At 58.0% G+C, this 25,658-nt stretch overlaps 3 protein-coding genes across 6 annotated transcripts; all 3 read right to left on the reverse strand.

Moving 5' to 3' along the window:
• Nucleotides 1-4,121: 4,121 nt before the first annotated feature.
• Nucleotides 4,122-9,790, reverse strand: SCN2B (sodium voltage-gated channel beta subunit 2). The gene is made up of 4 exons (XM_056509627.1): nt 9,229-9,790; nt 6,642-6,808; nt 6,270-6,480; nt 4,122-6,181 (listed from the first exon to the last, which is right to left on the reverse strand). The coding sequence occupies exons 1-4, from the start codon at nt 9,623-9,625 to the stop codon at nt 5,982-5,984; spliced, it is 975 nt and encodes a 324-aa protein (XP_056365602.1). The 5' UTR covers nt 9,626-9,790; the 3' UTR covers nt 4,122-5,981.
• A 1,203-nt stretch (nt 9,791-10,993) lies between these two features.
• LOC130262466 (junctional adhesion molecule-like) lies at nt 10,994-16,958 on the reverse strand. 4 transcript variants are annotated; one of them, XM_056509632.1, is made up of 8 exons: nt 16,797-16,958; nt 15,074-15,122; nt 13,688-13,845; nt 12,502-12,724; nt 12,287-12,419; nt 11,929-11,989; nt 11,640-11,735; nt 10,994-11,481 (listed from the first exon to the last, which is right to left on the reverse strand). In XM_056509632.1, exons 2-8 carry the CDS (start codon nt 15,120-15,122, stop codon nt 11,320-11,322), a joined length of 882 nt encoding a protein of 293 aa, XP_056365607.1. In that variant the 5' UTR covers nt 16,797-16,958; the 3' UTR covers nt 10,994-11,319. The 4 variants fall into 4 exon arrangements, with proteins under 4 accessions (XP_056365607.1, XP_056365606.1, XP_056365604.1 ...); XM_056509631.1 differs by having other exon boundaries at nt 13,688-13,848; XM_056509629.1 differs by having other exon boundaries at nt 12,287-12,422; nt 16,797-16,955.
• Nucleotides 16,959-18,189: 1,231 nt separating this feature from the next.
• On the reverse strand, nt 18,190-25,610 carry MPZL3 (myelin protein zero like 3). Its single transcript, XM_056509633.1, has 6 exons — nt 25,412-25,610; nt 24,342-24,508; nt 23,729-23,939; nt 22,113-22,278; nt 21,341-21,404; nt 18,190-19,150 (listed from the first exon to the last, which is right to left on the reverse strand). Exons 1-6 carry the CDS (start codon nt 25,488-25,490, stop codon nt 19,124-19,126), a joined length of 714 nt encoding a protein of 237 aa, XP_056365608.1. The 5' UTR covers nt 25,491-25,610; the 3' UTR covers nt 18,190-19,123.
• Nucleotides 25,611-25,658: the final 48 nt, after the last annotated feature.

Genomic DNA, 25,658 nt, shown 5'->3' on the forward strand with positions numbered 1-25,658 from the left:
AAGCCAGACCCCGACGGCTGCAGAGAGACCCTCCCGGCGCCAAACGGAACACTCTGTGAAGAACTGATTTTTCTCACTGTGTTCTTGTTCCGGGATAATTGGCTGCACTAAAGTTCTTGTCTCAGCAACCTTTCCCTCGCCGTCGCATCCATTAGGCCTGCCCTCGGCACGCCGCATCCCAAAGGCGGCGCTGGGAGCTCTCCTAATGGAAGCCCCCGGGGCGTGGTGCGGGCAGGCAGAGCTTCACCTCCGTGCCCAGGTCCATTAGAAAACAGCGCTTGCGGGAGGTGACGCATCCCAAACCAGCCTTGGCGGGAAGGGGAGGAGGTGCTGCCACACTCCTGGAGCACGAACGGCGCTGACTTTCTCTCCGGGCTGCAGTGACACAGGGCACACGTCCTGGCAAAGCTCACCCCAGGGATCAGGCACGGCTTCCCCGAATTGGATTGATCGGGTTTTGGGTGTGAGAGCAGCTCACCCGCAGGGATGCTGCCTGCATGTCTAAGGCGCCACAGTCTGTCACCTTCAGGGCAGGTTAAGGTCCCATCCCCATCCATCCCCCTTTGCAGCATGAAGCATCAGAGAGGAGAGAAAGCAGGAGGCTTTGCAGGGCACGGGGGCATCCCAGGGGAGCCTGAAAGGATGCCAGCAGTGCCTGTGGGTTGAGGCGTTAGGGCTGCAGAGCTGGCAAGAGAGGCAGGAAAAATACAGGAGGAGCGGGCAGGGCAGCGCTGGCAGCCGGCGCTGCGGGAGCGGCGTGCGCGGCTCTGCTGATGCAGCAGAAGGTGCCTTGGCGGGCGGCTGGGAGGGATTTAGGGAGGGGATGGATTCAGCGAGGGGATGGATTCAGGGAGAGGATGGATTCAGGAACCTGCTGGATACAGCGAGGGGAGCGGAGCCGCAGGCGCTGTGTGGTGACAGGAGGAGGGGCGCAGCGTTTGCTGGAGCATCACTAATTGTGAGGGGGCAGGCAGAGATGCGAGGGGCTGCAGGGATGCCCGTCAGCCCCGCAGGGGCGCCTGCTGGCTGCTGGGGCCAGAGGCACAGGTGAGTTTGAGGCCAGCATCCAGGGCACAGGATCTGCAGCAGTGGGGTCCTGGACCAGCAGCACTCCTAACCTGGAGCTGGGGAAGGTGTGAGGAGCCCCTCCTGGGATGTTCAAGTGCCTGCCAAGTTTGCTCGCATTCGGGATGCAAGCTGGGATGCATTTGGCTAAACCGCCACGGAGAATCTTCTCAGCAGAGCCTTAAATCCTTCTGGAGGCAGGAAAGTTAGGAAACCTGGCCAGTAAATAAGACTGAGCTCCTGCACAAACGGGTGCACCGGGCAGGTGGGCACCCAGCTTTTTCCGTGCTGACACGGCCCTGCAGCCACGTCTCCCTGCTGGGCGTCCCCGCAGGGGTGACAGCCTGGCATCCCGTGCCCGCTGCCCGGCACAGCTGTGCCCGCAGCCCCGGGCTGGGAGCGGGGCGCTGGCTGTCACCAGCGCCTGATGGAGCTGTCACACTTGGCAGCTCCGGCCGCTCTCCTCGGCCGGCTGATCCCGTGAGACATCTGCCACTGCCGCGGGCCTGCCCAGGCTCTGCTGTCCCCAGCCCGGGGCAGGGAAGGGCGCTGGCAGCAGCTGGCCCAGGGATTTCAGCAGGACGCGGATGTCCGGAGAGGGATCCGGGATTCCTGCGGCTCAGCGGAAACTTGTTCTGCTGAGCCCAGCACCAGGTTGCTGCGTCTGGTTTCAGGGAAGGCGAGCACCCTGTGCTCGGACACTGTCACCTCCCTGGGGGACAGGAAGGAGGGCTCAGGGGTGCTGCCAGCTGGCTCACAGCCTGCCGGGGGCACAGTGGCCGCCTGTGCACCCTCAGTCCTTCTCACCTTGCACTGGAGCAGCAGGAAGGGTTAAAACGCCAGGCTGCTGCTGTCCGAGCAGGGCTCCTGCCTCCCTCCACGTGGGTACCGGCCAGGTAGGGCTGAGCAGGGCAGTCGGGCTGCAGCTCCCAGCTCAGCGCAGCAGGCGCAGCGCTGGCCCCGGCTGCCCTGGAGCATCCTGCCAGGGGCTGCCCCAGGAGGACAGTGCCAGCCTCCTCCCAAACCTCCCCGAGCCAGACTATGCTGTGCTCCCGGACCCGGAGCACATCCTGCCGATGGAGGGGGAGGAGGAGGCGGCAACGCTGGAACGGAGCCTCCCATCAGCACCTTTTATTTACTGCAAGGTCCTCTGGCTGTGACCTTTAAAAGACGAGGTGGGCTGGCATCCCGGCAGCTGGCAGCGGGCAGGAGGCACCGCAGGGATCAGGCTCTGCAGCGCTGTCCTGGCTGGGACGCGCTCGCCGGGCTGGAAGCTGAGCGAGAGGTGCCGGGCACGGACTGCGGGTGAGTACCTGGCTGCTTTTGTCATTCCAGCTCTCGGCTGCCTGCAGCTCTCCCTCGGAGCGGTGCTTTCCCCTCTCCCTGCGCTGCCGCTGCCTGCTCGCCCCCGCCCGCGGAGCTGCTGCCCTCCGGAGCGCACAGGCTCCTCACCCCCTTCCACGGGCCCTTGAAACACGCAGGGGAAGAGCGGCCGTGTCCCCGGCAGCCACTGCAGAGCATCTGCAAGAGCCGCTGAGGCAACCCTGCTGTATCCCAGGAGAAAGTTCGATCCCGACCCGGCACAGCCCGAGGCCACCTTTGCTGAACCCTCCCGGTTCTGATCCCCCAGAGCTGCCCTTCACACCCCTCACTGCCCCGGACTTCCCTGCCCCAGGCTCTTCCTTTTCCAGGTGCCCTCTGTTTACGTCCCAGCCCCGGGAGCAGGGCAGCACTGCAGGAACTGTGGCTCTGGACTGTCCCTGAGACACCCCACAGCCCCCTGTGACTCTGCACAGGATCAGACAGAGGTTCCTGCCACCTCCCACCCCCTCTCTTGTTCTTTAACACCTGTAATCCCACCTGCCCCAAGGAATTGGTTGCGTTCTGTAACAAGGAATGTCCATGGTTCTGGGAAATCCGTGAAGCCCCAGTGCTGGGGCATTGCTGTCACTGCCCTCATTCCCCTGCACTGAGGAGAACTCACCCTTGTTGACCCACCCCGGGGTCTCCTCTGTGATCCCACTCTCTCCTCAACTTTTTTGCCAGCAACACTTTCACAAGCAACCTGAGAGTGCCAAGGGATGCCCCACCCCCTTTACCTCCAGCTGCATTTGGCCCCCCAAAGCTGGGTGGGGATAACCCCACGGCCTCCTCTGGGGAGCTGCTCTTTCTGCACGGGCCAGGGATCAATCAGCTGCACCCCCCAGCAGCAGCCCAGAGCTGCAGGACTGTGTCAGCAGGACAGTGGAGGTGATTTGGGTGCCTTTCCTCAGGGAGGGACAGGTGCCACGGGAAGCTGGATGTTTTCCGCAGCGCTGACCCCACTCTGAAGTGTCCAGGGCACCGGGACAGGGACACTGGGAGAGCTCATCCCACTGGCACTGCTGCTGGGCAGGGGAGGGGGCAAGGCAGGGCTGGAAGGTGCAAAGAGCTGGTGGCAGTGCCCTGGGGCAGTGTGGCCAGACCTTGCTTGTGTGAGGAATTGGGATGCACCGGCGCTCTCAGCCCGGAGTGAAGGGCAGCCCGGTGGAGGGCGGCTGTCAGAGCTTCCCTCGTGTCTCCACGGTGGGTGAATTGATGGATGTGCCCATTAACTGTGCCCCAGTTGTGTCGTGCTGCTCTGGAGCATCCCCACGGCATTGCTGGAGCGGGAGAACAGCCGGTTACGGGTGTCCATCACCCGGCGTGTGTCTGGGCTCTGCTGGAGCCTGACGAGCCTTACCTGCCATGAGCAGCCATCAATCCCAGCTCTCTGAGAGGCACAGGTGGAGAATCTGACAGGGCACATCTCCTGGAGGCCCCACAGTGGGTGTGGAGCACCCCTGTGGGAAGGTTGGGGCAGCACTGGCCACGCTCCCAGCCCCAGCACTGCCCTGGCTGTGGCAGCTCCCAGGGACAGAGCTCTGAACACACAGGGTGCCCTGGGCTCCCCTGGCACCCAAAGCACCTCAGCAGGACCAAGCTCCACTCTGGAGCGGGCTCATCCCCCCAGGCAGAGCAGGTGAGGGGCCTGTCCTGCCCCTCCAGGCTGCGGCACAAAAGCATCGAGGGCAAAGTCGGTGTTTTGTTGTTCTTTTGTTTGTTTGACTGTACAAAGAGCAATAAAAACATCCCACGCTCGGCAGCGTGCTCGGCACGAGAAGCCCAGGGGAAGGCGCAGAGCCAAGGCCACACCACGAGCCAGAGCAGCCCCTCCTGTGTACAGATCTGTATTTGTGGATTCGCCGGCTCTCTGCTGTGCGCAGCTATGTACAGACAGGTGCATTGGCAAGTTGCAATCCAAGGGTAGTGCACGAAAAGAAATGAAAGGCAGATGCAAGACTGGCCATGTGCAACACCCCGAGGCCTCTGTGCCCCCGAGGTGCTGGCTCAGCCCCACCAGGAGCCGGGGACACCAGGCCCTGGCAGGAGGCGGCGCGGCAGCCCTGCGGCACCGCCGGCACTGTGCGGGTGTGGGACAGCCAGGGACAGCTGTCCCCTGTGGGGAGCAGGGGTGGGACACGGCACATTCCTGCTGCAGATGGGAGGGGAGCAGCGTGGGGCTCAGCGGGGTCCGGTGGGATGGACAGGGCACGTGGGGCCGGGGTGGAAAGCGATAGGGCAGAGCAGGGAGGGCACAGCTGTCCCGCCGTCCCTGGGGCCTGATGGCATTGCCAGGATGGCACCCGCACAGGGACATGTCCCTTCTCTGCACAGGGACACTGCAAAGGTGTCCTCTCTCCCCTGGCAGTGCTGCTTGTGGGTGACGGGACCTCCATCACCCGGCCCTGGGCAGTGTCCCCTGTGGCTCTGTGCACTGTCCCCCTCCTGGCAGCCATGGGAGAAAAAGAGCTCAGGTCTGGTGCCACAGGGGACACTGCCCTGGGTCATTCCCTGCCTGAACCCCTGGCTCACCTGGCACACGGGGCTGGGCACGCTGGCAGTGCATTGCCATGGCAGTTACAGTGTGCAGTGCTCTGCAGGGAGGCTGGAGGAGGCAGTCTCAGCATCACAGGGCTGCTCCAGGCTGACAGAGCTGTCCTAACTCTGGGCCTGCTGCTGTGCCCAGTCCTTCCCCCCTCAGCAAGTGCCCAAAAGCTCCTCTTCCTTTCAGCAGCTCTTTGCCCCAAGCCTCACCCCAGCACTCCCCAGCACCTCAGTTTGACACATCAGCAGGGCATTTTCCACCCCCATCACCCTCTCCAAGAAGGAAACGAGCACAGAGCAGTCAGCTCAGCACTGGGCTGAGATGCTCAGACCCAAAAACAGCCCTGGAGCAGAAGGGTCCAACCCTTGCACACCAAGAGCTGTCAATGGTTCCAAAACACCACAAAGCTCCAAGACACTGGGTGGGCTCATGGCCTTGGCCACTGCCCTCTGAGCAGCCTGGGACAGTCCCTGAGGAGCATGAGCTTGCAAGGAGGAGACTGGCAGCTATGGGGATCCCTTGGGATGGGAACACCAGTGCCAGTAGCCCAGGCACAGCAGCAGCACCTTGGGATGAGCTGTGACCCCAAGGGCAGACTTCTGGCCCCTGCTTTCATTTTCTACTGGGACAGAGAGCAGGCAATGGGGCACGGGGCTGCCCAGACCCCTCTGCCCCTCCTGGCACCCCCTGCTCCACTCCCTCCATGTGTGGGGACTGCACAGTCCCCCCTCACCCTCCCCAGCCTGTCCCCAGCACCTCCTCACAACTCTGGCACTCAGAGCAGGGGACAGGCTGGTCCCAGCTCAGCCTCAGGGGCTTCAGCCCCCCCTCCCCAGCCCTGCCCAGCACAGCCAGGCTCCGGGGACCTTCTCTCTGCGCCCTGCTCAGGCTGGGTTGGGTGTTTGGATGGAAGGAGGGATGCTCTGGGGAGACAAATCCTTGCTCTGGGAAGCACATCAAGAGGGTCACGCTGTACAGGGGACAGGAGGGAGGGGCGGGCAGGGGGGCGTTACTTGGTGCCCTCCTCCGGGTTGCCTTCGCCGTCCGTCTTCCCTTCCTCCTCTGTCTTCTGGTCGTCCGTGTTGAGCCTCTGCTGCTTTTTCCGGCGCACGCATTTCACCACCATCAGCACCAGGATCACCACGGCCAGGAAGCCGCCCACGGAGGCGCCCACGATCACGGCCACCGTCGAGTCGTGCTTGGGGGGCTCTGGGGACACAGGGCACGGCTCAGGGAACAGCTGGGAATGGGCAGGACTCTGGGAACAAGCCCTGCATCAGCACAGGGGACCACTGACCTTTGGTGAGCACCTTCAGGCTGATCTTGCCGTGGCCCCGGTGCCGGTCTGGGGGGTTCAGCACGTAGCAGTTGTAGGTGCCCTCGTCCTCCAGCTGCACGTTTTTGAGGGTGAAGGACACGTCGTACTTGGCGGGGTTGCCGGTGAACTCCACGCGGTTCCCGAAGCGATCCAGCTGCTTGTTCATGATCTTGGTGCGGAACTGCAGGAACTGGGCAGCCGTGGGGGCAGCGGGTGAGGCGGTGTTTGGCATCTCACGGGCTCATTTCCCAGCCAGGCACCCCCTCCCTGCACATGCTGCCCTGTAAGGAGCCCTGAGCAGCACCCTTTGAGCTGGTCCAGGACCCCCAGCCGATCCCCAGCCAGACTCACCAGCTCCTCAGAGCAGTTACTGCACTCCTGGTACGTCCAGTTGAGGGAAAACTGCTTGTTCTCCACCTTGTAGCAGGAGTTGAAGGTGCAGGAGAGCTTCACAGAGGAGCCATTCAAGGCATTGATGGTGGCAGGGGCCATGACCTCCATGCCCAGTCTCGGGGGTGCTGCCGAATGCAGAGGAATTTGGGGGGTGTCACAGGCAGCCACCCTGGCAGCTGAGCCCACATCCCCACGCTGCCCTGCCTGCACAGAGCTCTCCCTGGGGCCTGGCATCGCCTTCCAGGCACACCCACACACTCTGCATGCAGCCAGCACTGGAATTTCCCTGCCCAGCAGGAACAAGGGGAGCAGCCCCAGCCCTGGCACTGTCCCTTGGCCGGACAAGAAGCGCGTTGTCCCTGCTCTGGCAGGGCTGGTGTCCCTCCTGTGCCATCCGCGGTGCTGCTGGCTGCAGCCAGCCCTGCTCCCGGCTGTGCCCCGAGGCTGTGCTGCCCGGGATCGATGCTGTGAGAGGCTGCAGCATCAGCACGCGGGGCCGGCGCCACAGCCACACACACATTAAAGCTGAGCTCATCACATTTCATCCCCAGCAGGACACAGCCACGGCAGCGATGGCCCCGGGGGCTCCGGGGGGAATGCAGATGCTTTTTCCTGCCAGCAGTGCCCACGCAAGGATTCTCCAGCTGGGGATGACCAGAGCAAAATCCCGATGGCTGCTGGGGGAACAAGGCCAGTCCCTGCTCCCTGGCCGTGCTGAGAAAAAGGGGCATTACCTGCTGCAGCTGGGGAGTGGGCAGGGATGGGGTGTCTGTGCCCTGCTGCCTCCTCCACTCCTTCCCTGCAGCTCCTCTCAGCAGAACCCAAACCCAGCACCTGCATCCAGCACTGTCCCCAGGCTGGACGAGGGGAACAGGCTCCTGTGAAACCAAGCTGGCTGCAAACACGAGGCCAAGCCCTGAGAAGCGCAGGGACATGAGGACAGAGAGCCCTGGGAGGAACCAGAGTGTCCTGGGGGGCGTGACACCCTACAGGGCAGGCACAGTGGCACTGCCACCAGGTGCTTTTATGATCACCTCACCTCTCCCCTTGGGCTGCTGCTGTTTGCTCTCAAACCTTCTTCCCGAGGCCAAGCTGGCTGCATGTCAGGGCTGCTCCGCTGGCCGCCGCGTCCGCCTGCAAGCAGGGCAGGAAAGGGGCCAGGCTCTGCAGCCAGGGACAAGAGCCTTTCCCAGGCTGCAGGTACAGCCGTGCTGAGCCCCAGGTCCCGCTGCCAGGTGTGAACCAGCAGCACCCTGCAGCTCCCTGGGGGCAGAGCAGTGCCCTCGGTATGGCCAGGCCCTGGGGACGGCTCCTTGCTGTGCTGGCAGCCATGGGGAACAACCTGCATCCAGCCCCAGTGCAGGGAGGGCTCCCACAGGGCTCAGGGACACAGGGATGGGCACAGCTGGTGCACAGGGACGAGTCACAGCCCCCAAGGCAGGAAAAAGTGTCCCGAGCCAGTGTCACAGCCTTGCTGCCCTGTGGCAGCCAACACCTTGGATGCCTCCAAGAAAACCTTGCAGGAATGGGAGAGAAGAGCCACGAATGGTTGGAGGGGATCCCTGCATGGAATCATTGTCTGAGTGCCCCTCACACGGTGCCTGTGTGCCTGCAGGTGGGTGGCATGGCCTTGCCCTGTGTCCTCAGGGCTCCCCAGAGCTCTACATTGAGATGAAGCCACCAGCAGCAAACCTGTCACCCCAAGCAGGGACACCACGGCCTAGGAGCAGCCATGTGTGGGGGTCCAAACTTCACCACTGGCCAGGCACTCAGCCCTGGGGAAAAAAGAGGTGGGGGGAGAAACTCCCAAGCCCTGGGGAAAAAAGAGGTGGGGGGAGAAACCCCCAAAAGCCCAGGGAGCATCCAGGCCGTGTCCTGCGGCGCTGCGCAGGCTCCCAAACGCTCCGTCATGCTGCACCCAGGCTGGGGGGTACAGTTACAGCAGCCTCTCCAGCAGCCCTGACAAGGTTTTGTACCCTCCTTTCCCAGGCTCTCTCCTCAGGGAACAGCAGCCCATCAGGAGCTCCAGGACAGCACTTCAAAGGAGCGCTGCCATCCCGGCCGCGATCGATGCGGCCGCGGAGCTGCTGACACAGCAGCCGGGCAGCACGCACGGAGCACGGCCCCCAAAACGGCCACCAGCCCGGGGACAGCCACGGGGACAGCCACAGCACCCCTGCCAGCACGCACAGGACAGCCACAGGGCAGCACAGCCCACCTGCCAGCGCCCCAAAGGACAGCCACAAGCCAGCACAGCCCACCTGGCAGCGCCTTGTGCCCACGCCAGCCCTGTCCCCAGCTGCCCGGCGTGCAAAGGGCTCTGTGCTCCGCACCCAGCAGGATGCAGGGCGTTGTTAGCAGGAGATGCAGCGCTGCCATGCCCCCCCATCCTGCCCAAAAGCAGGTCACCCTGGCTGGTGACTCTGCAGAGCCAGACCACCTCCATCCCCATCCCCGGGGCTGGCACACAGGCAGGGGGCTCCTGGCCAGCGACACGGGTGTCTCCCTGTGGGCACATGCAAGGGGGGCTCAAGCCGACACTTACCCAGCGAGAGGAGCAAGGTGAGGCCAGTGAGGAGCAAGGTGGGCTGCGGGAGCCAGGCTTCCGGGCTCATTTTGACGGACTTTTGTGTGTGGAGAGGACGTGGTGTTGGTGTGGGTTGTGGAGGTGGTGGAGGTGCTTTTTCGAACGCCCGGGTTATTTGCAGGTGACATAGAACATTAGAGCCGCTTTCTCCCCACAGCCCAATATGGCTGGAGCGGTGATGGGGCGAAAAAAAGCAGTAAATGCTGTGGTTGGTGGATTGCAGCCGCCGGAGTGGGAGGGCGGAAAAATTTTCCCCTGAACTGCAGGCGACAGCTTGTGGCAGTGCCGGCTCCCTGCTCTGTGGCACACGGTGGGGTCCTGCCGCCCCCACAGCCCCCAGGTTCGGTGGGGACATGCAGGGGTGTCCCCTGTGCCCTGCTGGAGGCTGGAGCCCAGCCCTGCTCACACCATCCTCCTGTTCTGGAGAGCCCAGCGGGGCCCAGGAGGGTTGGGAGTGCCCTCCTGGAGCCAGGCAGAGAGCAGGGGGGCTGCTCCAGGCTGGGAGCAGCAGAGGGGTCCCAGCAGCCCAGCCAGGATGCCCCAGGTGGGCTGCAGCAGGTAAAGGTGCTCCAGGTTACCTGCCTGCTCCCAGACAGCTCCATCGCTGCCAAACTGCTGGAGGCTCCTTCCCCTTCTCCAGCAGCATCTTCTCCCAGGATTAAACCTTTCCTCAGCCAGCCTTGGGGTGTGGAGGCTCTGCCCACAGGTAACAGGGCTGGAGAAAGTCTTTGGTCCCCTTTGCACCATTGGGCACGGAAGCCTTTGGGCCCTGGGCAACAAACCTGGATTCCAGCTGCAGACAGGGGTGCAGGAAAGACAAGGCATGACCTCCTGGAGAGCAGAGAGGTGGTGACAGAGCTGCTCAGGCCCCGGGACACGGGGTGGAGGCGTTTGCTGGGGCAGCATCACTGGGCAGAGGTGAGGGATGCTGTACCCCAGAGCCAGGGCACACCTCGGTTCCTGTGCAGCAGAGCTCGGGGGAGGCAGCAGGGGTGCAGAGGGGCTCTGCTGCCTGGCCAGAGCCAGGAGGGGAGGCAGGACAGCCGGGAGAGAAGGCACGGGAGTGTTCCATCAACTCTGCTCAGCAGCACTCACTGCACACACAGCACTTTCCCACCCACCCTGCACAGGCAAAACCCTCTCTGCTCTGCTACTACATCTGCCACGACCCTACAGAGGCCCTGTGCCACCCCCCGACCCCCCAGCCCCAGCTCCGGGGGCTGGTTAATCCTAAATGCCATCCCTCGGCTGCCTGCGGGAAAAGAGAGCAGGGTGTCAACGAGAACCAAGGAGCGCAGCGCGGCGCTGCAGTGTGCCGGCAGCGGTGGGAGGTGGAGGGTCCCGGCTCCCTGCGCACCTGCAGCTGTCAAACATCTATAGATAGCGCCCCGCGGCAGGGAGAGCACCCAGCACCCCGGGACGGAGCGGGAGCAGCGCCAGCGCCCGCCCAGCGCTGCCAAGGGGACCCAGGAGGGGTGGCTGGGCTCCCCCGTCACCCACGGCCAGGGGACACAGACCCCACAGGGGTCTCAGTCCCCATCCTGCTCCCCTCAGTCCCCACCCTGCTCCCCTCAGTCCCCACCCTGCTGCCAAGGCACCCCTTGTTTGTCCCGTTTGGCTTTGGCGGGTGTTCCATGCGAGGCTGCACACGGGTTCAGGGGATCCCAGGCTCTGGGCCAGGCAGATTTTGGAGCACTTGGACATCACATGCTTAGGCAGGAGGTGAAATGAAGACGGCACCAGGGAAGACTCCCTGAGTTTTATTATCTACAGAAAAATGCCGTGATGGCTCTCGCTGCATCTCCCCCCCTGGGGATTCTTATCCTGGGCCGGGATCAAAGCTGGAGTGTGAGGCTGTGCCCGTTCTCTCCAGAGTCCAGGGGGCAAGAGCCAGAGGGACACATGTCCCCTGGTCCCCTGCAGACAGCTGGGGTGGGCTGTGCCCCAGCAGTGCCCTGGCACGGGGCACACGGTGACGTGTCACCAGCTCTCAGTCCTCAGAGGGACAAAGGTGTCTTGGACACAAAGGTCTGCCGTGCCACAGCACAGCTATTTCTGCTGCTCTGGAGGTGGGGGGAATGCCTCCTCTGGCCTGCTGTGGGGCTCCTGGCCCTGTCCATCCCGCTGTGTCCCCTCTGCCATCCATTCTGTCGGGATCGCCCTCTTGGCCAGCTCCACGTAGACGCCGTTGTCCCGGCAGTGAGATGGGTGCTGCAGGGAGCAAGGGACAAGGTGAGAGCCTCACCAGGGTACAGGGTGTGTTTGGAGAGGGCTGGGGGCACGGGGTGCTGGGGTCTGGGGCAGGGAGTGAGGCCCTGGTGAGGGGGCAGTGATGTGGGGGCCCCACCACTCCTGCTGCAGCTCCTCACCATGGTTATGTACGTCTCCTCAGCTCTCCTCTTCTTCTTTGCTTCCTGCTCAGCCTTGGGTACCTCAGCTCCGGGGATTGAGGAGTAAATTGCTTCCTGTAAGGGGCGGGTCAGGGTGTTTGGAACACACACAGGGGTTGCCTGAGCCCAGTCACAGGGCAAGCACCAAGAGCCATGGCTGGAGCTGGCCAGAGATCAGCCCCTCGTGCCTGGGCAGTGTGGGATCCCCTCCCTCGACCTCCCCAGCCCAACACCCAACCCCAGCGACCCCTCCAGCCTCAGCTCTCACCTCTGCCTTGCTCTTGCTGCTGCTTTTCCCCATCCTCTCCAGGGCTGTGACGTTTGCAAACCTTGAGGGAAGGCAGCAGCAGCAGTGTCACCTCCGGGAGAAGCATCACCCACTCCTGTCCCCTCATCCCTCTCCCAGGACACCGACGCCCCTCTGCAATGCCTGGGCCAGGCTGTCCCTGCTGCTGGCCCAGCCCGGGAGCTTTGGGAGCCGAGGGGACACCGGCCGGGGCAGGGTGACACTAGATGGCACCAACACCTGCGGAGCTGAACCCCCACACCTGAGACCAGCAGGGCAGAGCTGGGCCAGGCACAGGGCTGCTCCTTCACCCCCATAAACCCAGAATCAGTGTCGGTACCTCTTCCTCACGCATAGCCCGGCCAGGAACGCCACCACCACGGCCACACAGCCACAGCCCACCACGGCCGGCCACAGCCCGGAGTCTCTCAGGGGCGCAGCATCCTCGGGACGCTCCGCTCCTCCTCCTCCTCCTGCTGGGGACACACCGAGGCAGGGATGGCAGGGCAGGGACCCCCGGAGCCGCGGGGGAGGCAGCGGGAGCAGCGCACGCACCTCGGGGTCCCGAGCTGACCAGCAGCTCCGTCTGGCTCTTGAAGATGCTGCTGTCCTCCAGCAGCCGCAGCTCGCACTCGTAGGTGCCGCTGTCGTTGAGCCGCAGGTCGTGCAGGCGGATGGAGCCGTCCCGGCGGGACACGTCCCCCTGCCACTGCACCCGGCTCCTGAAGCGGCCCACCGGGACCCCGTGGCTGCTGTAGTAATAAAACACCATCTCCTCCTGCCAGGGCACAGACAGACAGCATCACCTGGAGGAGGTCAGGTGCCTGTGCCTGCTCAAGAGCTCTCAGTTCACACCTTCTCCCTGCCCCGTGGGTTGTGCTGCTCGCACAGAGCCCGGAACTCTCAGGGAGAGCCCCAGGATGCAGCAGTGGTGCTGCGGGTCCCCTGCACCTTTATCCTCTCATGGAAACTTCCTCTCCTTATGGCCTGGCCACAGGTGGATGGGCTTCCCCACATCCTCTCCATGGCTGCTTCCCCAGTTTCTCCATAGCTGCTTCCCTACAGCCTCTCCATGGCTGCTTCCCTACGGCCTCTCCATGGCTACTTCCCCACATCCTCTCCATGGCTGCTTCCCCAGTTTCTCCATGGCTACTTCCCTACAGACTCTCCATGGCTGCTTCCCTACAGCCTCTCCATGGCTGCTTCCCCAGTTTCTCCATGGCTGCTTCCCCAGTTTCTCCATGGCTGCTTCCCCAGTTTCTCCAGGGCTGCTTCCCCACAGCCTCTCCATGGCTGCTTCCCCAGTTTCTCCATGGCTGCTTCCCCAGTTTCTCCATGGCTACTTCCCTACAGACTCTCCATGGCTGCTTCCCTACAGCCTCTCCATGGCTGCTTCCCCAGTTTCTCCATGGCTGCTTCCCCAGTTTCTCCATGGCTGCTTCCCCAGTTTCTCCAGGGCTGCTTCCCCACAGCCTCTCCATGGCTGCTTCCCCAGTTTCTCCATGGCTGCTTCCCCAGTTTCTCCATGGCTGCTTCCCCAGTTTCTCCATGGCTACTTCCCTACAGACTCTCCATGGCTGCTTCCCTACGGCCTCTCCATGGCTGCTTCCCCAGTTTCTCCATGGCTGCTTCCCCAGTTTCTCCATGGCTGCTTCCCCATGGCCTCCCTATGGCTGCCTCGCCGTCCCTCCCCTGCCACCAGCCCCGTGTCCCCTACCCTGCCACCCCTGTCCCGACCCACCTGAGCGCCAGCTCCTGCCTTGTGCAGCCAGTCCACCTTGAGCAGGGTGCCTCCCTTGCTGTCGGGGTCCAGGAAGAGGCAGCGCAGCAGCACGGAGTCGCCAGCCCTAGCTCGGAGCTGGGGCTCCATGAACACCCCTGCAGCCCAGCTGCAGCGCTCTGCTGGGGACAAGGAGAGCAGGATGAGCCCAGGGAGGACGGCCAGGGCCAGCCTGCCTGTCCCCATCGCTGTCCTCTGTCCGGGGAAGCCCGGGGCTCACGGCCCTGACCGCTGCAGAGCCCGGCTGGTGGCGTGCCCGGGATGTGGGGCAGCACATCCTCCCGCCGCCACACCAAGGGCTGCTGCCCTGTGATCCAGCCGAAGGGGACTTGGGAAGCACAGCCCCTGCCCTCCACGCCTCGGAGCCAGAGCCTGCAGCTCCTGCAGGGCTGTGCCTGTGACTCACTGCCTGGGAGAACCTGTGCTGCTCTCATCTCTACCAGGCCAGGGGCAATTCGAGCGCTTCACACGAATTTCGGTTCCTCCCTCACTGCCCATTTGGCTTCCTTCCCCTTTGCTCATAGGCTCCAGACTTAGGCTGGTGCTTGTCTGGCCACATAACCACAGCTTGGGGTTTCTAGAGAAGCTGGACAGTGGGAAAAAAAGTAAACCAAGGGAACATCAAAGAGCGCAGAGCTGACAACCCGCACTGCAGCTGCAGAGCGTGAGGCAGGAAGGGGTTAAAGGTCTTCTCTGAACTAAAGGATTCTCTGAAGTGAGTGGGGCAGAAACTGTCACTGGAGCCCTTCAACCCCACCTGCCTCAGCCTGCAGTGGCACTGCAAGGGACCTGAGGCTCTGGCTGCTGTTTGCTGAGCTGATTCAGCGGGGAGCTGCTCAGACAGGTAGGCTCGTCCTCGCGGCCGAGCCACTCTGCTCAGCCCGTCCACAACCACCCAGGGCTGGGCCCTGGCCAAGCACCAAGTGTTTGTTTGAAACCCTGTGAATAATGAATGCAAAGTGCTGCAGCTTCCCAAACAAGTTCTGTTGGTCTTGACCAGCTGAGGAGCTGGAAATGACAAATATTTGCCAGCGGAGAAGACCAAGGGAGCTGCCTGCCTCGAGCAGAGCCAAAATCAATACCTTTGAAACCTCTCCCTGTGTTTAGACTTGGTGAAGCAGTTCTGCTTCGTTCAAAGCCTTGGAGCCTCAATACAGGACACATCCAGTGCAGCCTGTACATAGGGGAGATCTGCAGGAAGGGGAGATGCAGCACACCAGGGCCAGAGGAGGGACTGGCACCCAGGAGAGGAGCAGCTCCATGGGCTTCTCACAGGAGGAGAGACACTGATGGGTCTTAGAGCAAAGGCAGAGGGGAAAGAAGAGGGGAATAAAATTTAGAACTTACCCAGCCATGTCAGCAGCAAGGTCAGGCTCAGCAACACCTTCATCTCCATCTGAAAAGAACAGCAGAGGTGACACATGCTCCAGAGTCCCCTGAGGCAGGACACCAAGGGCTGCCAGCCAGCTAAAGGTCAGAGGAACTCTGAGCCCCTTTGCATTTTCTCCTAAGCCACGAATCACCTTGATATCTGAGCCTGGAAAGGAAGAGCGTGGGGGAGAGGGTGAAGGCTGAACCCCTTCGTGTGTTCAGCTAAGTCACGGATCTTTCCGGTGGTTTGGGGGTCGAGCCGCTCACATCTGAGCAGATGTGAGAGCAGAGATGTTTGCAGGTGTTGACTCTGCTCCCAGAGCAATCAGATGTTTTTAACATGACAGAATCAGAGAAGTTCGGTGCTTGAACACAGACCCTATGCTCCAGATTTAAATTCTTGCCCCTGGGTGCTGCACATGGTGAGAGTGCCATGTCTGGGCTCTGGATTCAGCTTGACCTGCTCCACATCTCTCAGAATAAAGATGACACCTCCTTTCTGCTTATGAAAGGATGGGTATTTTCTGGATATGTAAATCCTTTCGTAGGTTTATCCTGGCACCACCAGGAATGTGCCAGCCAGTGCTCAAAGGAAGGCAAGAGTCAGTGCCCTGCTGCCCTGTCCCTGTTCCATGATTTTCACTCATTTTAGGGTAAATAGTTCCTGAGAGCAGTTCTCCTGCCCAGAAAACCCTCAGGAGAAGCTGGAATGGAGGCTGCCATTGCCAGCAGTTATTTTCCAATACTGCAGAAATGAAAGAGAAATAGAAAGGCAAGAGCTGAATCATCTCTGGCATTTTGGTGGCTTCTCTCTTTTCACTCCACTGTGCAAATGAGAGCCTCAGACAGAGATTCCAGGCCCAGAATCAGCTGCTGGGGACCCTTGGATCAGTTCTAGGCTGAGAAAACCGCTACAGCTTTGTACCTTCATCACCCTGCCTTCCCACAAACAAAACATCCTGAGAAGTGGCAGCAAACCTTCTGGAATTCTCTGCCATCTGCCTCTCAAAGCAAAGCACAGGACCCCTCTGGGGTTGGTTTTTGTGTGGTTTGCTGTGCTCTGTGCAGCTCTGCTGTGACACACTTCTCTGCACAGCCTGACCTACAAACACAGCTCCTGCTCAGCCCCAGGGCCAGCACAGCTCAGGGCAGCAGGCACAGCACCCTGCTCTGCCAGAGGCACTGCCAAAACCTGCAGAGCTGCACCCTCCCAGACCACCCCTGTGCAGCAGCCAAAATAGCAGCCAGCTCAAAATCCTGTCCTGTCTGAGCGCAGAAATCTGACATTTCTATACCCAGAGCCTCCAAAAGCTGCACTGCTGGGGCTCTGGGCCTCATTGGCCACCAGGTCCTTGCTGGATTTATTGCCCTGGTTTTGAGAAGGATTTCAGGTCCTAGCTGGGAACACATTTTTTTGCAGGGTCTCTCCCTGTGACACACAGCAGTGAGAGGGTGCTGGGAGGCACCAGCTGGAGCCAGCACCCACTCACCAGGCTGTTCTGTGTGTGCCAGTGCTGACACATCCAAATTGCCTTTCCCAAACAGACTGGGGGAAAAGGGGCACAGACACTGCATGGCCTTCACATTTCCCTGTTTTTGCGCTTGTGCTGCCAGCACTGCTGCTCCCCTGGCTCTATTCTCAGCAAAAACAAAGGAAAAACCATCCAGAAGTAAATATCACAGCAAAAAAAATACTCACCTAGTGTGGCCTGGAGAAGTCAGCCTGTCTGCATGAAGGGCTCTTCAGTGACTGACTCGGATCTGAATCCGTTGCTAAATCATCTGGAGGTTGCATGTGCAGCTCTGGTTCCCTCTCTCAGCCTGAGTCTGTCTCTGGTTACTTTCACACGCCAGAGAAAGAGGAACACGAAATTGGGATGTGCAACAGGGAGAGGAAACCAGCTGCAGAAACATCTCATGAGAGGGGTGATGGGGCACCTCAGCAGGCACCTCACAGGGATGAGCTGGGCTCTGGCCAGCGTCAGGGACCGGCCTGACCAGTCACAGTGACCAGTCCAGGACACAGAGACTCCTGGCACACACCCTGTGCACCCTCCTGCTTTGGTTTTGGGGAGCAGAGCTGCTTGGAGAGCTGTCCCTGCTGCACCCCAGATCCTGTCCCACTGAGTGACGTGGCTGTGCCTGCCCCTGGTGCTGCCAGGGCCCCTGAGCCTGCCTGGCACAGCTGGGCAGCTGCCTCCTTCTGAAACACACACCAGCCTCTGCTCTTCCTCTGGTGCAACCCCCCTGGCCATGCTGAAAGGCAATTTTCACCCTTCCTCTTTCCTGGAAACACCAGAGCAGCTCCTGTTCTCCATCCCAGTATTTCAGTTTCCGTCCCTGCATCCCCCTGTTTTCCATCCCAGTATTTCAGTTTCCATCCCTGCATCCCTCTGTTCTCCATCCCAGTATTTCACTGTTCTCCATCCCTGCATCCCCCTGTTCTCCATCCCAGTATTTCACTGTTTTCCAGCCCTGCATCCCCCTGTTCTCCATCCCAATATTTCACTGTTCTCCATCCCAGTACCCCCCTGTTCTCCATCCAGCCTCAGTGGGTTTGGTGCACCAAGAAATTTCCACATGGGTGGCAGAGAAAGAGGAATCTCAGCTCCACCCACAGCTCCAAGGAGGCAGCTCAGCTTCACATCAGGAATATTTGCCAGGATCCAGCACTCTCATGGCCAAGGAGCCACAGCTGAAATTCAGCGTTTTGCAGCAAAAAAAAGCCTTTGGTTTTCCAGGGGAAGTTGTGTGAGTGTGGAACAGCAAAGCCACTTCCCCTGGGCTGCATGATCCCACCACCAGCCTTTCCCAGGAAAGTTCTGGCTGACAGAGATGCTGTATCACCAGGGAGCACAAGCATTTTAAATAGTAAATGGGGGAAAAATGTATTTATCTGGAGGCACAGATCTACAGCTGCCCTGCTTCTCAGAGAGAGCTTCACCACACCTGATGCTGAAGGGGCACCTGGTACCTGCTCCCTTCGGGTCAAATCTGCTCCCTAAAAACCTTTACCCACAATTTTTACACCTCAGGTGGCAGTTTTATGAGTTCAGCTGTTTTAGCCAAATAAAGAGAGCCACAGCCCAGAATGGAGTAATGCAATTTATTGGTAATTGCACAGCAGAATCAACAGTAAACTTGGAGCACATTGGTAAAAGGAGAATATTTGACTGATACAGAAAGAAAGCAGCTTTTTAGGGATTGAGTGGATTAGTTCCACTGCTACTCATGGTTGGATAAGGCTGGTGAAAGAGGAAATACCTTCATCAAGGGGAAATAATGCTGCACAATTAACCATTTCCCTAAAATGGGTCCTAGAAGAAGGGAGGAAGAAAACAACTACTGCAAACAGAACATTCCTTTGGGCAGTGCTTGAGTCCATGGCTGAGGTAGATGGGGTTGTGTGTCCCCAGAAACAGAGTCCCCATTTGCATTCCTGATTAAAAATATTTTTAAAGAATTGTTTTTTATGAATTGGGCTTCACTTCTACAAGCAGAAGGAGAGGTACCCAGTGATGCAGCTGAATTAAAAAATACTTCAAAAGCAGTAGGTTCTCTTCACTCCAAGACAGAGAATGCCAGATTCACTTCATCAAACTGGTGTGAGTCAGTATGTCCCAAAAAACCTGAGAATAAACCTTGCCAGTGCCCAGAGAGCTGGAGCAGCCTTTCCTTCAAAACACTGGATTTCCAGGGCTCAGGAAAAGAGAGATGTCACCAAAAAATCAAACCAATGAACCAAACCAGTTTGCAGGAAAACCAAGGCACGTTGGCACTGCAGGCACTGAGGCTTCTGGAGGCCCCACAGATCCGAGGGCAAGAGATTTTCTTTTCACCAATAAATTAGAAAGATTTTTAGAAAACTGTTATTTTGTGCTTAAATAGAAGTGAGTTATCCCACCAGCATTATTCTTCCAATCCACCAAGAGCAGGGCACATCCTTCAACCTGCCCAGCAGCCTCTGGAAGGATCTAAGCAGGACTTTTTGTAACTTTAGTCTTTTTCCACAGCTTCAGTCTTCCATCAGTACGGATCTTCCTCATCCGTGTCCTAAACGGGGAACATGGAGAGAAACTGAGATTATGTGTGAAGAAATGAATCAAGTCATGAGCTCAGCCAAATCCTGAGCTTGGCTGGGCTTCTGGCAAGAACCTAAATGCTTCCCAAAAACTGCTGCTGTGCTGGAACAAGCCAGGGACTTGCAAAAACAAGTATATTATACATATAGTTATACAGTTGTATAAATAATGTAAATATAAATACTCTAAATATAAATATAAATAATATAAAAATAAATATAAGAATAAGAATAAGAATAAGAATAAGAATAAGAATAAGAATAAGAATAAGAATAAGAATAAGAATAAGAATAAGAATAAGAATAAGAATAAGAATAAATATAAATATAAGAATAAATATAAATATAAGAATAAATATAAATATAAATATAAATATAAATATAAATATAAATATAAGAATAAGAATAAGAATAAATATAAATATAAATATAAATATAAGAATAAATATAAATATAAGAATAAATATAAGAATAAATATAAATATAAATATAAATATAAATATAAATATAAATATAAATATAAATATAAATATAAATATAAATATAAATATAAATATAAATATAAATATAAATATAAATATAAATATAAATATAAATATGCTACACCTGTTTGACTTCTCCCAGACACAATCACCACACTATAAACCACACGTGAAATGTATTTTAAGAGAAGCAGCAGCTGAAGATGAACCAAAAAACGCAGAGACAGCCCTGAGCAGCACAAATTTATTTTTTTTTCCAGCCTGACAAACCCCCACCTTCAGAACCCCACGGTTGCTGTAACCACAGCAGCTCTGCAGCTCTGAGCTGGGAGCTCACCCAAACACCTCAGCTCTGCAAGGGAAATCTCACTGACACTCCAGACATTTCCAGTCTAAAGTGATTTTCCATTGGCTTTGCCATTTTAATTGTTTGGTCACATACGAAGCATGAGAAAGCACATTAGAGAAACCTCAAAAATGCAGACTGGTTAGAGGGCAGCGTCCTCAGGGACCTGATCAGATAAATATTTCAGTATCAGACAGCAGAGGATCAAACCTGACAAAACACTCCACATGAAAGCAGCAGGATTTTATCATTCCAATTCCACTCCTCCCAAAGGATGAGAGGACATTTTTCAACTTTTAACATCTCCCATGTCCCGACAGCATTTTCTCACCGAACTGGGGCTCCATCCTTTCCCTTCTCTCCTCCTGGCACCTCCCTGATTCCCAGAACGTCACCTGGAGTTGCCCTTGCACCTCCCAAGGCATTTCCTGCTTCCTGCACCTCTCCAAAACCTCCTTCCCAGCCCTGCAGCTCTGTGCCTGCTCTGCCTAATGCAGAACTGTAAATATTTTATGTACGACTTACGTAATTGCCTGCTTTTCATCCTGTATCTAATAGAAACCATCAGCACACGCCTGTCTGAAGGCTTGGACATTCAGGACATTTGGAATCACTGGTATTAGGAGAGTGAATCCAGAAACACATATTTATTTAAATCCTCCCTAACTCACGTCCTGGCTACGTGCATGAGAGGCAAAGGTGCCCCTGAGGTAAATCTGCTCTGCAGGACACTGAAGGAATGAAAGCCCTCTCGAATTGAGGCATTACTCGGGAATGTGGTGCCGGTTCCAGCACTCAGCACTCACACAAAACCAGGGCAGGAGCACCCGATGAGCAGGAGCTGCTGCTGGGGTGGGAAGGGAAACAGCAGGATGAGAAGGCAGCCACCACTTCAGAGAGCACGGCAAACAAAAAGCAGAAACAAACAAACAAACAAACCGCGGGGGTTTAGCAATGTCCTTTTGTGATGCAAGCGAGGTCAGAGGAGGAAGGTCTCCACCACCACCACAAAACTGCAAAAACACAGAGGGCTGGGGGGGTCACAGCCTGCCTTCCCCACCACAGCACTGCCAACCCAAGCTGCTCAGGCAGAGCCCCAAATAAACCCCACAGCAGCAACTTCAACCCTGATTTATCATCTTAAAATGTTGGCTTTGGTTCCAATCAAGCCCAATGAAAATCATTGATCTCATGGCAGCTTCCCCACCAGTACAGCCAGCAGTTCTCACTCCCCACAGCTTGAGGACACCCAGAGGTGTTTGGACCCTCTACCTGCTGCTCTTAGCCCCTTCCCTGAGCACCCAAAATTGGTGAAAATCCCAACTTTCACTCACCACACAGTTCAGACACCACTCCTTGATTTTCCCCCCGCAGCTAGCGGTGCCCGTGTGCTCAGGCCTGCAGGAAAAGCACGAGATCAGGTTGGACTTTTCCCCCCAGACATCCCAGTACCTCCTCTGGACTGTGAATTCTGGTTATACCACATGGAACTGAAGGTTTTTCGTTGTGAGGAAAAGCCTTTAAGTCTGCACAGCAAAGCCAAAAGGACTTAAAGCTGCCAAATGCCTCATTTTGAAGGTGGCACTTCACAAAGATTAAGACAAAAGTTGCTTTTTGGCTGGCAAATCTTCTACCACCAATGAAAACATTAAAAGGCTTCAGTAGTAAAAAAATAATTCTGCAAGGATTTGGGCAGAAGAGAGTTCAGTCTCCAAGGCTCCTTCAGTATCTGGCATTTCTGCTCAGTAGCATTGTTGGGTTTACTTTGCTGTTATGGAGACTTCAGCCCAAAATGCAGCACACAAAGCTCACACATGCAAAACATCCTGCTGACTCAGGCTCAAATCAACCTCATTACAGGAGTGGAACATGTCTGACCCTAAACTTCTCAGTTCCATGATGTTCCTCACACGAATGGCAAAAAAAAAAAAAAGGAACGTGCAGCACTTGGGTTGTGCTCCAGCATGGGGATTTTCCAAAGCTTTCTGCCTGCTGGGTGAGATCAGACACCAGCTTATGCTGAAGGACAGTGGGGAAATCATCCCTTGTGCCTGTGCCAACACCCCAGAGTGGAAATACAGGCTCCAGCCTGCAGCCAGGACTTACTCATCAGACACCTCAATGGAGGATTTCTTGTAGCCACATTTTCCTTTCTCCTTCATCACCCGGAATTTCCTCCCCATCCTCACCAGCAGCAGAATGACCACGAGGATGGAAGGGAGGAACACCAGGATGGACAGCAGAGCTGCTGAGCTCAGCTGGAAGGCCAGGCCTGAAACACAGTGAGACAGGGCTTGGCTGAGCCTCTGGGACAAAGCTCAGCCAGGGCACAGCTTGGTGGCCCTTCCACGTGAAACAAAGAGCTGGAAACAGCCTGTGCCAACATCTGCAGTCCCCAAATCTGTGGGGCTCCTGTCCCCAAACCTGCAGTCCTCAAACCTGCAGGGCTCCTGTTCCCAAACCTGCAATCCCCAAATCTGTGGGGCACCTGTCCCCAAACCTGCAGTCCCTGAATCTGTGGGGTCCCTGTTCCCAAATCTGTGGTCCCCAAATCTGTGGGGCTCCTGTTCCCAAACCTGTGAGGCTCCTATGCCAAAAATTGCAGTCCCCAAATCTCTGGGGCTCCTGTGCCCAAAACCACAGTCCCCAAACCTGCAGGACTCCTGTCCCCAAACCTGTGGCCCCAAATCTGCAGGGCTCCTGTCCCAGACCTGTGATCCCCAAATCTGTGGGGCTCCTGCTCCCAAACCTGTGGTCCCCAAAGCTGCAGGGCTCCTGTCCCCAAAGCTGTGGCCCCAAATCTGTGGTCCCCAAATCTGCAGGGCTCTTGTCCCCAAAGCTGCAGGGCTCCTGTTCCCAAACCTGTGGTCCCCAAAGCTGCAGGGCTCCTGTCCCCAAAGCTGTGGCCCCAAATCTGTGGTCCCCAAATCTGCAGGGCTCCTGTCCCCAAAGCTGCAGGGCTTCTGTCCCCAAAGCTGTGGTCCCCAAATCTGCAGGGCTCCTGTCCCCAAAGCTGCAGGGCTCCTGTCCCCAAAGCTGTGGTCCCCAAATCTGCAGGGCTCTCGTCCCCAAAGCTGCGGGGCTCCTGTCCCCAAAGCTGGTCCCCAAAGCTGCGGGGCATCTGTCCCCAAAGCTGCGGGGCTCCTGTCCCCAAAGCTGCGGGGCTCCTGTCCCCAAAGCTGCGGGGCTCCTGTCCCCAGAGCTGCGGGGCTCCTGTCCCCAAAGCTGCGGGGCTCCTGTCCCCAGAGCTGCGGGGCTCCTGTCCCCACGCCCAGCCCAGGCAGGCAGGGAGGGAGGGAGCTGCAGAGGAAGGCAGGGCACGACACAGTTCCTGCAGCACGGCTGAGCTGGGAATTTGGGGCAGGGCTGGCACGCAGGGCAGATGAGGAAATTATTACTGACAATCAGTGCTTGTGATGTGGGGATTATTTTTAGGCCAGCGTTTCCTCAATGTTTAACTTGTTCTGCCGCAATTTGCGGAGGCTGAAACTTCTGAACAAAGGGACACTTTTGATTCCTGTTATCAGCACAGCTCCCCCTGCCCCAGATCAGCTCAGGAGCTCTCAAAGTACTGAGCTCAGAGAGCAGGGATGAGGTAACCTCTGCTCCAACTCCAGCGTGGAGGTTCAGGGAGCATTTCCCACGTGATGCTCAGAGCCCCAAGATCCCACGAAGCAAATCTGACACAGGGGTGAGGCCACAGTACGGGCAGGGAGCCTTACCCCGCTCTGTGACCAGCAGCACCGTCTGGGGAACGTTGTGATAAACATCTGGAGGGTTCTTCACGCTGCAGATGAAAGTGCCGTAGTCACTGAGCGCTGGACTTTGGAGAGCGATGGAAGCATCGCCTCTAGCAACATTCCCAACCCAGGATATCCTGTCTTTGAACTTCCCTGCTTCTGTAGGGTATGGCATGGACTGGTAGTGAAAAATCTGCAAGGAGGGAAAGGCAGTAATTGTGGCAATAAAACACACAGAAGAAAGCAGAGCGAACTGTTTTTTGCATTGTGAAAATAAAGAAGTAATGACACATTAAGAAGTCAGGAAGTGTATTTCCTATTTATGAGAAACAAATCTACCAACTGAATCTTTACAGTCGCTCTGTGCAGTGCACAATGCTTGTGACAAACCCCCAAATTTATCTACTTTATCACAATTATGCTATTTTGTATTTATCTAGAATTTTTTTTCACCCAGAGAGCACCAAAGGAATTTTACAGGGAGAAGAAGGCAACAACGAGACTCCCAAACCGCCAAGTGAGGCAGGAGCCTGGCAAAGCAAACGGAAAATTCCCATTTTCAGCGTGCCCAGAGGCCTGGCCCTGCTCCACCTACTCTCTCCATCGGGCCCCCAGTGAGGGGGCGGTAGGTCCAGTCCACCAGCAGGTTCTCCGTGATGGGGGAGCTGGATTTGAAGGAACATTTCAGCAGCACTTGCTCACCCACAAAAGCTCGGACTTTCGGGCTGGCTTTAATTTCCAGGGAAAGAGCATTGCAGACACCTGATGGAACAGGCACAAAAGGCAGGGATTCATTTCTTGTTACCTGTGAGGTGCAAAATTGTCCCAAAAATACCGAGACGTGTAGGCCAGCCAAAATTCAAAGACTAAAGCAGCGACTCCCTCCTCAACACTGAAATTCTCAGGAAAGAAGAAAACTTCCCTGATCAATGCTCCGTGGGACTGGAACCGTCTCCAAACAAGGCACCTGGGCAGAGCCACCACAGATGTTTATGTGTGGAGACAAAGAGCAGAGAAATGGAATCAGCTGGGTCCCTGACGAGCTGAGAAGTATCAGCTTGAGGCACTTCAAAGCAATTCTGCTCTTCGTCTTTGGCCACGGCGCCTGAATTTCACACGCACCGGGGTCAAAAGTCTCGGCACAGCAGTCTCAGTCTCCTGACCGCGCCAAGCGCTCTCAGTTCTTGTTTCCCGCGTGTGTGCAGCCGCTTCTGCCCCGATCCCCGTCCGGGCACATCCACGGCTCCGGGGAGACCGAGCTCCGAGCTCCCAGCGCTCCCGGACGGCTCTTCCCGAGCCTCCCACCTCTCCCAAAGCATGGAGCACGGCAGGACCCCCCTTCCCGAGCCTCCCACCTCTCCCAAAGCATGGAACCCCGCGGGACCCCCCTTTCCGAGCTTCCCACCTCTCCCAAAGCATGGAGCACGGCAGGACCCCCCTTCCCGAGCCTCCCACCGCCCCCAGAGCCGGGACCCCCCTTCCTGAGCCTCCCACTGCCCCCAAAGCTTCGAGCAGATCGGGACCCCCGTTCCCGAGCCTCCCACCGCCCCGGGACCATCCTCGGCTCCCGCAGCCGCATCCCGAGCGCTCCCGGCCCGGTTCCCACGCGGGACGCACCGCGGGCAGCGCCGCTCCCGTCCCGTCCATCCCATCCCACCACGTTACCGAGCAGCAGCAGAGCCCCCCGCGGGAGGAGGAGGAGCAGGAGGCGGCCGCCGGCCCCCGCCGCCCCTCGGCGCCGCATCCCGGCCGGGCTCAGCCCCGGAACATGGCGCTCACCTGGCGCAGGTGAGGGCGGGGCAGCCCCGAAATGGCCGCGGCGCCTGGGTGGGCACACCCGGGCACACCTGGGACCCTGTGCTGGCTCCGGGACGGGCGAAAAGTCGGCGGTGTTCCCAAATCCCCCGAGCCG

The sequence above is a fragment of the Oenanthe melanoleuca genome, chromosome 24, assembly GCF_029582105.1.
Source record: "Oenanthe melanoleuca isolate GR-GAL-2019-014 chromosome 24, OMel1.0, whole genome shotgun sequence".
Taxonomy (NCBI): domain Eukaryota; kingdom Metazoa; phylum Chordata; class Aves; order Passeriformes; family Muscicapidae; genus Oenanthe; species Oenanthe melanoleuca.